The sequence below is a fragment of the Chrysochloris asiatica genome, unplaced genomic scaffold, assembly GCF_000296735.1.
Source record: "Chrysochloris asiatica unplaced genomic scaffold, ChrAsi1.0 scaffold00209, whole genome shotgun sequence".
Lineage (NCBI taxonomy): Eukaryota > Metazoa > Chordata > Mammalia > Afrosoricida > Chrysochloridae > Chrysochloris > Chrysochloris asiatica.
In genome coordinates, this window is record NW_006408727.1 from 3,713,391 (window position 1) to 3,727,930 (window position 14,540).

At 36.7% G+C, this 14,540-nt stretch overlaps 1 protein-coding gene across 4 annotated transcripts in view; it reads right to left on the reverse strand.

Moving 5' to 3' along the window:
* GABRB1 (gamma-aminobutyric acid (GABA) A receptor, beta 1) overlaps positions 1-14,540 on the reverse strand; it is a 790,923-nt gene that overhangs the window by 471,352 nt on the left and 305,031 nt on the right. For all 4 annotated transcript variants that reach the window (XM_006872679.1, XM_006872681.1, XM_006872680.1 and 1 more), the window contains one exon: positions 5,251-5,471. In XM_006872679.1, coding sequence (XP_006872741.1) covers positions 5,251-5,471 — 221 coding nt within the window. The remainder of the gene's footprint in view (positions 1-5,250; positions 5,472-14,540) is intronic.

Consider the following 14,540-nt stretch of genomic DNA (forward strand, 5'->3'; position numbering starts at 1 on the left):
TGATAAGAATGTTGTTTATTGGTCCAGTGGTGAGGATTTTTGTTTTCTTGACATTGAGATTCAATCCATACTGAAGGCTGTGCTCTTTGATCTTCATCAGTAAATGTTTCAAGTCCTCTTCACTTTCAGCAATCATTGTTAAATACAACTCATTAAGACATGACCTCATTTCATTGTATTAGTTAGATTTATGGAATGAAAAAAGGCAAGCAATTTCACTCTCTTGATTACCCATGTATATATATATATATATATGCCAAGAAAGATGCTATGTGATAAGGCTTTTGTATGTAGTATGAATGCTTAGGAAGTGATATAGGGTGGTTATTCTTAAATAAAGCTGTCATAAAGGAAAATGATCATTTTCATTTTTAAGACTAGGAAATACAATGCCAGAGGAATTAAAATGAGCATGCTTTTTCTTCCTCCCCTCTCTTCGTTTTCACATCTTCCCTCCCAGGCTGGTTTTCTGTTACAAATTTCACAGAGAAACTATTAGCAAAGGAGCAAGTATGACATATGAAATCAGAGGATTAAAGTTGGGGGATCAACAGCAACATTTTAAACAGCTTGACCTTGAACAATTCATATACATTTACTGAGTCTCAATTTTATCATTAATAGTAAGAAACTAATAACCCCCAACTGATGACTGGAAAAATCACATGAAATAATGAATTAAGAGTTGGTAAGAAAAAGAGTAACAAACCTGTGAAAACAAAGATTGGAAAGAAGACAGGGGAGAAGGAAAAGGAAAATATCAGGACTGGAGTGCTTCTCTTATATGAAGACCTGGGACCATAAACAGATCAGAGCACAGATAATCAAAGAAGTGTTTCTTTTTCTCTCTAAAAGATTTATGCCTGCTCAAACATGTGCTGACTTTGAATAGGAGAAATAAGCTGTACAACGTGGAAGGAGGTGTTAACTTCTAAGTCTTCAAAAGACCTCATGACATGGATCAACCAAAGGACATTACATTGAGTTGAGTGAAATTAAAAACTATTACTATAAAAGCTTAAGAAAAGGTATCCATACTAAAAGAAATATTTGTTGATGGTTACCAGGGGTGGGAAAGTAGACACATGACAATAGATGGCAATATACGCAGTGGGGAGAGCAATACACAGGAGGAGGTGGCAGATAAACAATGACGATTGGGTAAGACTTAGGGAAATATGCATGGGCTAAATGCGATACAAGTCAATAATGATTTATATACAATCTCAGAACAACAATGTTCTGTAAGTAGATACATGGAATGAGGCAGGTTGAATGGGCAAAGGTGCAAAGGAGTGTGTGTCAGAGGGTGTTTAGGTGTTTGACTGTCTTCTGGATATTGGTTTTCCCTGCCTACAGTAGATATTTATGTGCAATCTAGTATGCTTACTGGTGATCACCTGGGTCTATTTGTGAATGGAAGTGGGGAAAATGCAGCAACAAAGACGTGGACTGAGTTTGACCATGTTCCATTGACATTACCTTTAGCTGAGAAAAAGGAGAGGAGGGGCTGATTATTCTGAAGTTTAGGAAGATGTGTGAACTCCTGATCCCATTGCCACTGACTTAGCCCCTTGGGGTTAGGGTTAAGAGTGAAGTGACCAGCTGGTCTGAAGGGCAGGGAGGTTTGCAGCTAGTACCAATTTGACCTAGCTTGGCTAGCTGACCAGAACTCGATCAGATGAATACAAAGATACTTATCACTGTGAGTATCTTTTGCTTTTGGATGCAGTTGCTCAAAACTCCAACCAGAATGGAAATATTCTTCACATCAAGGAACAGCAATGATTCCTCTGTGTACTCAGTGGATAGGGACAAGAAATTTAGACAATAGCTATAAAAAATGGGGAAGGGTATAAAGCAGCTACTTTATAATCTTTCATGAATGTGCTCAGTTTCAAAATGAAGGGTGTTAAGTTGAATCCCCATTGAATAGTTTCCCTTTTTTCATGATGGAGCTGATGAAAGGAGGTAAGGGATGATGGAGATAGGATTTTATGATTCAATTGTGAGTAATTGTAGCAGGATTAATTGTTATTGCCACAGCTATAATTATAAAAGATGTATAACTAAAAGGGGGCAGTAATTATCTTTCATTTCAGGAACAGACAATCCCAGGACCATCAAGAAGGTAGAGCATGAGTGGAGTGAGAGATCCCTACCTAGAAAAATGACAACAGCAGAGGCAGTGGCTTGGACAGACAGCTGTGAGTTCTAGGCTAATGGACTGAATAAGGCTCTGTGCCTGTGGGCAGAAGGCTGGCTTGCAAAATGTGCCCTTTGGTCATTTAAATGAATATGTAGTTTTTTGTTTGGACTGCATACATAAAATATTTTTGCTTTGTTCATGTGTGAAATATAAGATGTTAATGGGGAGCCGCAGGGAGGAAGTAGGAAAACTGTTGTTGCAGGGAGGGGATTGCAATCACTGTGATGAAACAAAGTGTATCATTTGTTGAATATAAAGCTGATGATCTTGTATGCAAACCTTCACTCAATTCACAATAAAAAGTTAAAAAAATATATAACATTGTGACAACTTGAACTTAAAAAAAAGAAAAGAAAAGAAAGGTTGTGAAAACGGAAAAAAACAGGTGTGAGAATCAACCAACTTAGATTTTCTATTCACATCTACTATTATCTCTACTATTATCTTATTGTGTTCTTTAGCTACGTTTTTTTTACAACTGGGCATTAGTTTTCCCAGTTGTAATATTAGATGTGTTGAATTTCATAGCTCTCAAATATTCTTATAATTACCAGTGGTAGAGACTACCAATATGGTGGGAAATTCCAGCATGAAAAGGTTTAAGTTAAGAATGAGACCTGTATACTTGTTTGCAGAAAGTGTAGTTGCTTTTTAAAAATACCTTCTTGACCACTCAGTACACTTATATATTGAGTAGCTTACTGACTTTTCATAAAACAATTCTTTGAGAATCCTTTAAATAGGCAATCCATCCCTTTACACCTTCATGATATCCAATACAAGTGTTACATGGGTAACAAAAATTATAACCTAATTTCCAATGTATGCAACATCACTAATGACCACTATGGATATCAAATTAGTAGATTTTGTCTGTAGTGGCTACTGATAGACTCAAGGAATTTGTTAGTTTATTGCACCATTCTTTTGAGAGATTTTAATTCAGTGATTTTGAACTGGTGTGATAACTTGTGGAGTAATCAAAGTGCAAACAAATTCCTAAGATCATTTTGCGAAGTTTAATTGACGACATGTAACTGTGAAAATTAAGTTCAACTATCACTTAATAAAAACAGAAGTTTAAATACAGCTACAGTTTTCACTTGCTTATTATTTCTGTATTGGAGAACTTAGCTTGGCATATATGGTCCATTCAATGACTTTGGAGTGTTTAAAACCACCCTGCAATTGTAGGAAAATTTGGGGTGTATTTGAGTTTTGGGATAAGAATTTTCATCATATTTTCTAAGGGAACCTAAAACATGACTCTAAAGGTTAAACAACCACAACTTTATATTGCCTACAATAACATGCCACAGCTCAGACACTTCTTTGGTAGAACTTGAGGTTTGTTTTAAAACATGGCACAATGTCTTCATTAAGACCTTAACTATATCGGTTGGGGCTAATAATTCACCTTTACCTTTATACTTGATTCTTAAAAATAAAAATAAAAGCAGTATGGTAAAATAACTGATGTGACAAATTAAAATTAAATAGCTAAAGATATCTATCATGTTCATGAATTTGAAGACTCAATATAATTTTTTAATTGTGGTAAACATATATGTAGCAAAACATTTGAGATGTCAACAATATAAGTCTCGGTATTCTTAAGATACCATTTTTCTCTCACAATGATATATGCATTCAATATGATCTCAATTACAATCCCTGTAGAATTTCTTGGTATGAATAGACAGGAAGATCCTAAAAGTTATAGGAAGATAAAAAAAAGACCTAGAATAGCCAAACCAATCATGAAATATTAAAACAAAGTTGGAAGACTTATATTATTTGACTTTAGGACTTACTATACAGCTATACTAAGTAGACACTTGGGTACTACCTAAGAATCAACAAACACACTGATGGAACAGGAAAGAACTCAGAAACATGCCCCCACTCTTTACTTATCGACATGGTCAGGAACCAAGTCATTTTGGAAAGGCAGCATTATATGAAAATGGAGGATGATCACATCAGATCACAAAACAGAGAATAATTATATCAATAAACAACTGCCAATCATTGAGAATCATAGCCCAGTCCAATTGACACTATCTCAACCTGAATTACTCTCTCTTCACAGCTTGGAATTAGTTACTGCCAGATACATGTTGTTATTGCACAAAATAGTTGGACAACAGACTTTTTACTATTGTAGTAAATGTGACATGTTAGGTAATGAAGTAGTCAATAAGTGAGGAATAGGTGTATTATCAAAGGCATCAAAACAATCCAAAAAGGAAAGTCTTTTTAAAAAAATGGGACTAGAATAGTTGGATGTCAATATGGGAAGGATATCATGTTTGGTAAGGTGGAGAGTCAGAGAAGAGGAGGAAGACACCCAGAGAGATGGATTTGCAATATGGCAGCATCAATGGGCTCTAGCGTGGCAACAATTGTGAGGTTGGCTCAGGAGTGGGCAGTGTTTTGTTCGGTTTTGCGTAGGGTCGCTATGAGTGGGTACCGACTTGATGGCACCTAACAACAACAACAACATGGGAGTTAAATGAATCTCAACCTCTACCTCACACAAACACAAACATTAATTAAAATATGGATTATAGACTAAATATAAAAGGACAAAAATAATAAGTGAACCCACTATGGATCTTGTCAAAGTCATGACAAAATATTTTCCTACTTCTTTATCAAATTGCTTCCCAATCCTCTGTATAATTAACTAACTACACCTAATACCTAGAGCATCTTTCTGTTCAGTCAGGATTGCTCTGTGATAATCAAGCAACTGACTAAGAAAGAATAAACATCTAGAACAAACTAGACATGAAATCTGGCTGAAAGACATGTCCTTATTATTACATTTATTATCTGAAGTTCAGGGCAAATAATTCACTTACCTTTGATGGACCAGTTGCCTAGACTGAATTCAAATGGTTCTAAAACACCATTTTAAGGTCTTTAGTATAACTTTCTTATAAACATGAGTGTCTATATAATCTCTGACTTGCTTCTCTCACCTCATTGCCTTCTAAAAGTAAAAATAAAACAACAGTAAACATAGAGCCATTTACCGGAGTCCATAGAGAACTGTTCCATCAGGATGCAGTCGGATCATGCGATTTTTCACCGTAACCCCATGCACAAATGATTTCTTGTCATTCAGAAAGTAGGTGTCTGGTACCCAGAGTTGGTCAGCTACCCTGTTGTCTAGCGTGAGGTTTAGTGGAATTCCAGAATAAGAAAGTCTTTTGTCTTTCCAAGACTGCTGGAAATACATGGTGAGTGTATAATCCTGTGAAATAAAAAAAAAAAAAATCCAAGAATGTATTTGATTGCCATCATCATCTAAAGCATTTTGCTAGAGAGCATGTAGAATTGTAGGTTTCCAGGGACCTATAGTGCTCCTGTTCCCAAAGAAATTACATTTTAATGCATTGAAATTTAGGGTAAGTGTGGGAGATCTCTCACCAGCCGCTCCTCAGAAACCCTACAGGGTTTCTTTCCAAAATGACTTGGTTCCTGACCATGTCAATCGAAACTGACTCAACTGCATGTAACAACAACATATTCAATAAAGCACTGGACTTAAAGGTTGGTTTGAATCACATGGTTTGTGATTCAAACTCAACAGCCACTCCTTGGAAACATTATTGGTGTTGTTACGTGCTGTCGAGTCAGATCCAACTCACAGCGATCCCATATAGGGTTTCTGAGGAGCAGCTGGTGGGTTTGAACTGCCAACCTCATGGTTCACAGCCCAGTGCTAATCCACAGCACCACACCAAAAGGGTCACTATAAGTCTGAACTGACTGGCTCATAACAACGACAGGGCAATCAATAGGTTAAAAGTTGTTGTTGTTAAGTGCCATTGAATCACTTCCAACTCATAGCCACCCTGTATATGGTTTCCAAGGAGCAGCTGGTGATCTTGAACCACTGACATTTCAGTTCAAACGACTTTGCAGTCTGAAGCATTAGCGCACAGCGATGAGCAATATTTGAAATTTTGCATGAACATTTCCACCGTGATAAGGTGTAAATAAATTTAATTGAATTTTAAGGTTTGAAGATAAAGAAATGATTTCATGGTTACAAATTACTCAGAAATCCATGTTCACAAAGATTATCTCTGAATACTGTATTTATAGCACTATTTGGTTGGAGGGATATTTACTAGATAACAATGAATGCACTCAAGAGGAAGGAGTGTTTCTCATATTGCAAAAGCCTTTTAAATGAATAGTGTTTCCTTTTATTATCAAAGCCTATCAATTATCTGGATCGTGCTAGAGAATTACAACTTGCCTATTAGCCCTGAGTTTATAATGCACATGCAGATGGAAACATTTATTTTGGCTGAGAACTTAAATCATTGGTGGAATTCCATTTGGACCTCAATTCTACTTCTTTTAAGCATTTGGTTTGAATTGAGAGTTAGGTTTGATCTGAGAATTTTTTTCTTCACCCATAAAAGGCTACACTTAGGATATCAATCTATACTTTTCGTTTTGCCCAGACATTCCCTGACAGTGAGAGAAAAGGAGAATTTAAACTTAATACATGAATCAAGCTTTCAGAGAGGGATAGTATGATAACCTCAGAGCTTTCATTGTTATTTGCTTTTAAAGAAAGGCCTCTATTGATACCAAGTATTACTGCCCATTGGAGAAGAATATTAAAAGTTCCATGGACTGCCAGAAGAACAAACAAATCTGTGTTGGAAGAAGTACAGCCAGAATGCTCCTTGGAAGCCAGGATGGCCAGACTTCATCTCTCATATTTCGGATATATCGTCAGGTGGGACCAGTCACTGGAGAAGGATATCATGCTTGATAACATGTAGGGTCAGTGAAAAAGAGAACGACCTCCAATAAGATGGATTGGCACAGTGGAAGTAACAATGGGCTCAAGCATAACAATGATTGTGAGGATGGCCCAGGACCCATCAGTGTTTGATTTTGTTGTATATTAGGTTGCTATGAGATGGACTCAATTGGACTGCACTTAACAACAAAAATAATTATTGCCCATTAAAATAAATGAACAGTTGTTGTTGTTAGGTGCATTCGAGTCAGTACCGACTGATAGCGACCCTATGCACAACAGATATATATTTAATGTATAAAATCTATTCTTCAGATGATCTCTAAATTCAGGTGGGATATATTCAAGGTCATATTTTGGCTCTCGTGGGCTTGCTTACATTTTCTTCAGCTACAGTCTGAATTTGCATATGAGCAATTGATGGTCTATTCCTCAATCTGCCCCTGGCCTTGCTTTGACTGATGATATGGAGCTTTTCCATCGTCTCTTTTCACAGATGTAGTCAATTTGGTTTCTATGTATTCCATCTGGTAAGGTCCATATGTATAGTCCTCTCTTGTGCTGTCTAAAGAAGGTATTTGAAATGAACAAATCATTGGTTTTGCAGAATTCTATCATGCGAACTCCAGCATCATTTCTATCACCAAGGCCATATTTTCCAACTACTGACCCTTCCTCTTTGCTCCCAACCTTTGCAATCCAATCACCGTTAATGATCAATATGTCTTGATTGCATGTGTGATCAATGTCAGATTGAAGAAGTTGGTAGAATTCTTGTATTTCATCCTCATTGGCTTTAGTGCTTGGTGCATAAATTTGAATAATAGTGGTACTAACTGGTCTTCCCTGTAGGCACATGACTGATTTGGATATGTTCTTTTTGACAATGAATGCAACACCATTCCTCTTCAATTTATCACTCCCGGCATAGTAAACCATGTGGCTATCAGATTCAAAATGGCCAATATCAATCAATTTCAGCTCACTAACTGCAAGGTCAGCAGTTCGAAACTACCAGCTGTTCCGCAGCATAAAGACGAGGCTTTCTACTCCTGTAAAGATCTACAGCCCTGGAAACCCTGTACAGGGTCACTATGAGTCAGAACTGACTCCACGGCATATAACAACAACAATGTCCAAGATATCAAACTCTGGTGATTTTGTCTCCTATGGGACATTTGACAATGTCTGGAGACAGACATGGGTTCTCACAAATGGGGAGAAGTGTGTGCTACTAGCATCTTGTGGATAGAGGCCAGAAATGGTATGTAACATCTCACAACGCACAGCACAGCTCCAAAAGAAGAATTATCTGACTCAAAATGTCAAAATATCAAAGTTGAGAAACCATGCTTTAGATGAAAATATCATTTTCTTCATCAACAAAAAATTTCCAAAACCGTTTAGCATTATTTATTGGATAAATAAGTGTATTAAAAAGTTTAACCTATGTTTCTAATTTTGCACTGGGGAATGTTGACATAGATGGTTTATAATTTTACTATGAGAAATTATTTGACTAAAATACTCATTAATTATTTGCTGCTAGGGTCTTAAAACAGTCATTATGTTTTAGGTACTTTTATTGAGGTATTTCAGCAGAATGAATTATAAGGAGACAACAGTGAACTAGAAAAATGGGAACGCTCATTTGTTGCCTGCCTCTGTAATCAGCATACATCTCAGGCTAACTCTAGTAGCAGAAACCAAACATTCCCTCAATATCTTTTAATACTGTATCCATTCAAAATGATCATATAAGTAATTTTTCCCTTTCAAACTGTCTTTAAGAATTTTATTATCCTGAAGACTTTATTGTGGTTTTCAGAAAGAATTAAGGTTCTTGTACACATTTGTATTATGTTTTTCATTAAGAGATTCCATGCAAAACCACTCTTCTCTGTAAAGTATTGATGTCATTTTAGTTGAACTCAAATGTGTTAAAGCTAAGGCTACCTTTGACTTACTGCGGTAGAGCTGAACATCTTTCCCTTCTTTGGTCCCTTCCATAATGGAAACTGCCCTGCTTCTAACCCCTACTAATAGAGCACAACCACGTTCTATGCTTTAAGATCCTATCCTCTTCCCACATTGGCCAGGGCTTTGAGAACAAAGAATGAGATAACTGATCCACAGGCTAGTAATAAATTCATGCCTATGGTGAAATAAGATGAGATGGACTAATAAGAATACTCTCTCAGGAACTTGATATTGGACTAAGAAGAATATGAGACAAGGGATGTTGAATCAAGATGCAGAATTAGGCCTACACTGCTAGGATGATATTATGGAAAAGAAAAGTAAGAATAAAGAGAAAGCCAGTTTTGTTGTTGTTGCTGTTGTTATTGTTAAGTGCCGTCCAGTCAGTTCCAACTCATAGTGACCCTGCCTAGGGTTTCCGACGAGCAGCTAGTGGGTTTGAACTGCAAACCTTGCAATTCAAACCGTCCTTGTGGTCCATGGCATTATCTTTCAGTGCCATACCAGTATTCCGAAAGCCAGTTAAGAGAGGATCAAAGAAAATGAAGAAAAATGCAAAAATTAGCTACGAGAGATAAATCAGGAATTGATAGAAAAAGAATCATCTAGTTCCTGAAGATTTCCAATTTCGACCTTATGTGACATGTCAATGCTTTTATGAGCTGTAAACATGTCTAGACATGTTCAGTGCTTTTATGAGCCCTCTTTGTATGGCTACAATAAACCCTACTTTCCTTGAGTTAAATTGATCTCATCTTTATTTCCTCCAACTAGAAAAAATGTAACAATGATGTTGATGAACATAAAACATATCAAAATCTTAAAATCAGTAATCATAAGTACTAATGCATAAGGAGCTCTGGTAGCGTAGTGGTTACTAATTGGGCTGTGAACCACAAGGTCAGGAGTTCAAAACTCAGACTCAGAAACCCTGTACAGAGTTACTATGAGTCAGAATTGATTCCACAGCAGATAACAACAACAACAACAAGTACTAATGAATAAGATAACTTCAAATAATCATCTAGTCTATCTCTCTGATTTTAAAGGGAGATGTTAGGAGCAAATTCAGACCCAGAGATTTTAATGGAGAACTTAACAGAAGGAGGACAAATTTGGTCTGGGTTTTTTGTTTTGTTTTGTTTTGTTTTAATTTCCATAGGAGCAAGGAGAGAGATGGGACATATGTGTATTTCCTATCAACACTTTTCCACATCAAGCACAATGAAAAGTATCAAGAAAAGTTGCTGGAGTCTTAAAAGCTAGAATAGGTTCTGGATAGAATAGGAGGAAAAATGTGAACAAAATTCAAAATCATAAAAAAAAAAAAAGACTAGACCTGTTGGTCTGATAGATACTAGTAGGACCCCCAACACTGTGGCCCTTAGACATCCTTTAAACCTGGTACTGAACCTACCCAGAGATCACCTAACAGCCAAACCGCAATCAGACCTCTAAAGTGAGCAACAACACTTGTGAGGAACCTACTTCTCAGAATAATTAACCAAGACCAAAAGGACAGCATTTGCCCTAAAACAAAGCTCAGAAGGAAAGGACTAATGGACACAAAGAACCCAAGGTAGACACAGGTAAACTGCTATTTACATTGAGGGGATTACAACTAATGTTACAAAACAAAATGTGTATGAATTGTTGAATGGAAAACTAATTTGCTCTGTAAACTGTCATCCAAATTACAGTTTAAAATAAAAAGTTGCTGGAGACTGAATGTATATATAATAATTAGCACTTCTTAACAAGGATAGTGAAAAAATAAAAACAGCATAACTAGCATCTTTTAAAAATAAGGTTTAGTGAAAAACAGCTGATAAATAAACTAATTTAAGCTGTAATTGAAATGAACCACACAACATCTGTTTTTAATGGAACCTCCTGTTGAAATGAATGTTTTGTGTATCAGTGTCACCATTAAATACATTCTGCAGTAGAAATTCATCGTTGCATTCTCCAGGTTTGCTGTTCATTTATAATCTATTATCCTTACATCATTTAGAATTATGTTAAATATGTGTGTGTTGTACTTATTTCATAGCCACCTTATACTAAAATACCTTTGAAAAAACATGTAGTACCATTGCTCCCAAAGCCCATATTCTTATTTATTACATTTTTAAAAAAATATATTTTTATCACCAACTGTAGCCTAGTGCTATGCCTTAGGGAACATATTCTTCTTTTACCTTTGTCTAATACTAAATAGCCCCATTTGGTCTATCCATCTGTGTAGTCAGACTTTTTGTCAGTCTTGTGTTGTGTTCTGAACAATTTTGGTATTATTCAACCCAGTGAGTGAACAAAAACATTTTAGAGTTATGGCCCTAAACAAAGTGATAGTTATCTAAGGAAATCACATGGGACACACTGTAACATATATGCTAGGTATGATGCTCACATGACAAGTTGAGCATATACTTGTTTCCAGTGCAATTAACTTCATGAGACAATTTTAATATCTATTCCTGGTGTGAAGCTGTAGGGTAAACACTGGACTGCTTACCCTAAGGTTGATGGTGCAAATCTACAATCGCTCCTTGGAAACCCTCTACTGGGTTGTTATGAATCAGAACCGACTTGATTGCACTTAATAACAACAATAGTCTAATACCTACTCTGGAAAATTTTAAAAACATTTTTTTATCCAAAGAATCCAATTGAATTCTTAAAATAGAAATGATGAAATTTATGTTCTACACAGTGACATTTTAAGTGTTTCATATTATAAATAATCAGGTTAAAATAATTAGTTATTTCATGGTAAAGTATGATAAAATGATAGATTGGAAGCAGGGTAAGTTTTCCAGAACCTTCTGTGGTTCTTTGGTTATTAGAATGATTTTTTCATTCTGTCATCATTTAATGATTGTTTACCATATTTAAGGAATTGTACTATGCATACTGTATCCAAAGCTACATTGACTATTTGTTAGCTTGTTGTACTATGGTGACTTGGGTGTTTTTATGATACTGGAAGCTATGCCACCAGTATTTGAAATGCCACTCATGGTGGACAGGTTACAAAGCAGCTTCCAGAATTAGAGAGAATAGCAAGAAAGACCTGGCGATCTACTCCTGAAAATTAGTTAATGAAAACGCTATTGATCACACTAGAATATTGTCCAATATGGTACTGGAAGATGAGCCCTCTAGTTTAGAAGGAACTCTCAATACCCAGTGGTTACAGCAGTGAACTGGAACATGCCAATGCTTCTGAAGATGCCACAGGTCTGGGCAATGCTTCATGCTGTTAAACATGAGGTAGCTATGTGTTGGAGCCCACTCAATGGCAATTAACAACAACCATTTTGCTAAATGTAGAGAAGAAAAGCTGAATAAGACATTTTTTCTTACATTAAGAATTCATAGGCCAGTAGGTGAGACAGCATTCTTAATTTCCATATCATCCCACTGTCCTTTGTAAGCTTCTCAGTTCTTCCATCACTTGTACATGGAAGCTTCCTACATGAAATTCCCTCCACTTCAAATACTCAGAAAAAAAAAAAAAAAATTCAAAGTAGTTTTTCTTTTCTTCAATGTCAGCTGTCTGATAAAAAAGGCAAGATTCTTGAGTAGGAGGATATCAGTTTAACCAGTTTTGGCATTAACCTAGAAAGCAAATAAGTCAGTGTTGACTGAACACAGCACTGAAGAGAAGATAGAATAGAGGGTAAATGTGTATGAGAACTTGGTGACTTTTTAATACTGTGAGGCTTGGGAGAAAAAGGGATTGCAAGGTTGCTCTGGAGGATAAGCACTGGATTGCTAAACACATGTTGTCAGTTCAAACCCACCAGATGCTCTGTGGGAGAATGATGATGGTTTCTGCTTCCATAAAGATCTACAGTACCTTCCTATACAGGGTCACTATGAGTTGGAACTGACTGAAAGGCACATAACAACAATAAGAGATCAGGAAGCATCAAGGATGATCACTAAGTTTCTGACCTGAGTGGATGAATGCACCAATCATTCCTTGTTACAGACAATATATATATATATATATATTTTTTTTTTTTTTAAAAAAAGGAAGGAGATTAACTTGGGTAGATATATATTGTGGACATAGTGGACATGTACGGAGAGATGCCCAGTAAGTAGTTGTAGGTCAGAGTAAAGACAGAGAGGGCTCAGTGTGAAATACAGCTATGTGAGTCATGACTGACAGATGAAGACCCGGGGCTGCACCAGCTCACCATGGGTACAGTATAAGGTGAGAAGAGGAGAGCCCCCCTGGGAAATTTGATTGGGGAATTAGTCATTCTTTTCCTTTGAACTCTACAACACTTTTCTCCTACTTTGATTTTAGCATTTATCATATTGTTTTTGTAATATTCTCTCAGTTCCATTACATTGAGTTTCCCAAGGGTAAACATTCATAGCCCTGGTGGCAGAGTGTAATACAGCTACTAACCTAAGGATCAGTAGTTCAGGACTGGGCTGTGTTTTGTTCTGTTGTGCATAAGGTCCATTGGAAAAAGGTGACATTCTTCTTCCATAAAGATGACAGCCTAGGAAACCTCATGGGACAGTTCTTCTGTGTCCTTTAGCATTCCTATGAGTTGAAATTGATTCAGTGGCAAATGGGCATGGGCAGCATAATAACCATAGTGTAGAAGGTGATCAAATATGTTATTTGAATGTGAATAACGTGTGTTAATGGAGCTCTGGTAGCACAGTGCTTATAAGTCAGGCTGCCAACCTCCAGGTCAGCAGTTCGAAACTACCAGCAGTTCCATGGGAGAAAGATGAGGCTTTCTGCTCCCATAAATATTGACAGCCTTGGAAACCCTATGCAGGGTTATTAGTTGGAATCGACTCCATGGCATATCACCACCACCACCACCAATGTGTGTTTGGGGAATTTGATACTAGTGAAGAAAAAGTATGTATTGCACAGGAAATTTAAATTAACAAAATTATTTGTGGTTGTTTGTAGCACTGGTCAAGCCAGTTTCAACTCATAGTGGACCCTATGCACAACAGAACAAAACACAGCCCAGTCCTGTGCCACCCTCACAATTTTTCTTATGTTTCAGCCCTTTGTTTCTACTATAGTGTCAACCCGTATCACTGAGGGTCTTCTTTTTTGCTGACCCTCCATTTTCCCAAGTATTATGTCTGTCTCCATAGATTTGTCCCTCCTGAAAATGAGTCTGAAGTATGAGAGATGAAGTCACACCATCCTTAATTCTAAGGTGCATTTTGGTCATACTTCTTCCAAGACAAATTTATTCATTCTTCTGACAGTCCATGGTACTTTCAATATTCTTCCCCAACATCATAATTCAAACGCATCAACTCTACTGTCTTTCTTATTAGTTATCCAACTTTCACTTGCATAAAAGATGATATTAAAAATACCATGGACACACCAATGTTTATAGCAGCACTATTTACAATCGCAAAAAGATGGAGACAGCCAAAGTGCCCATCAACTGAAGAATGGATAAACAAATTGAGGTACATACACACAATGGAATATTATGCTACATTGAAGAGTAACAAGGAAGCAGTAAGCCACCGCATAACATGGATGAA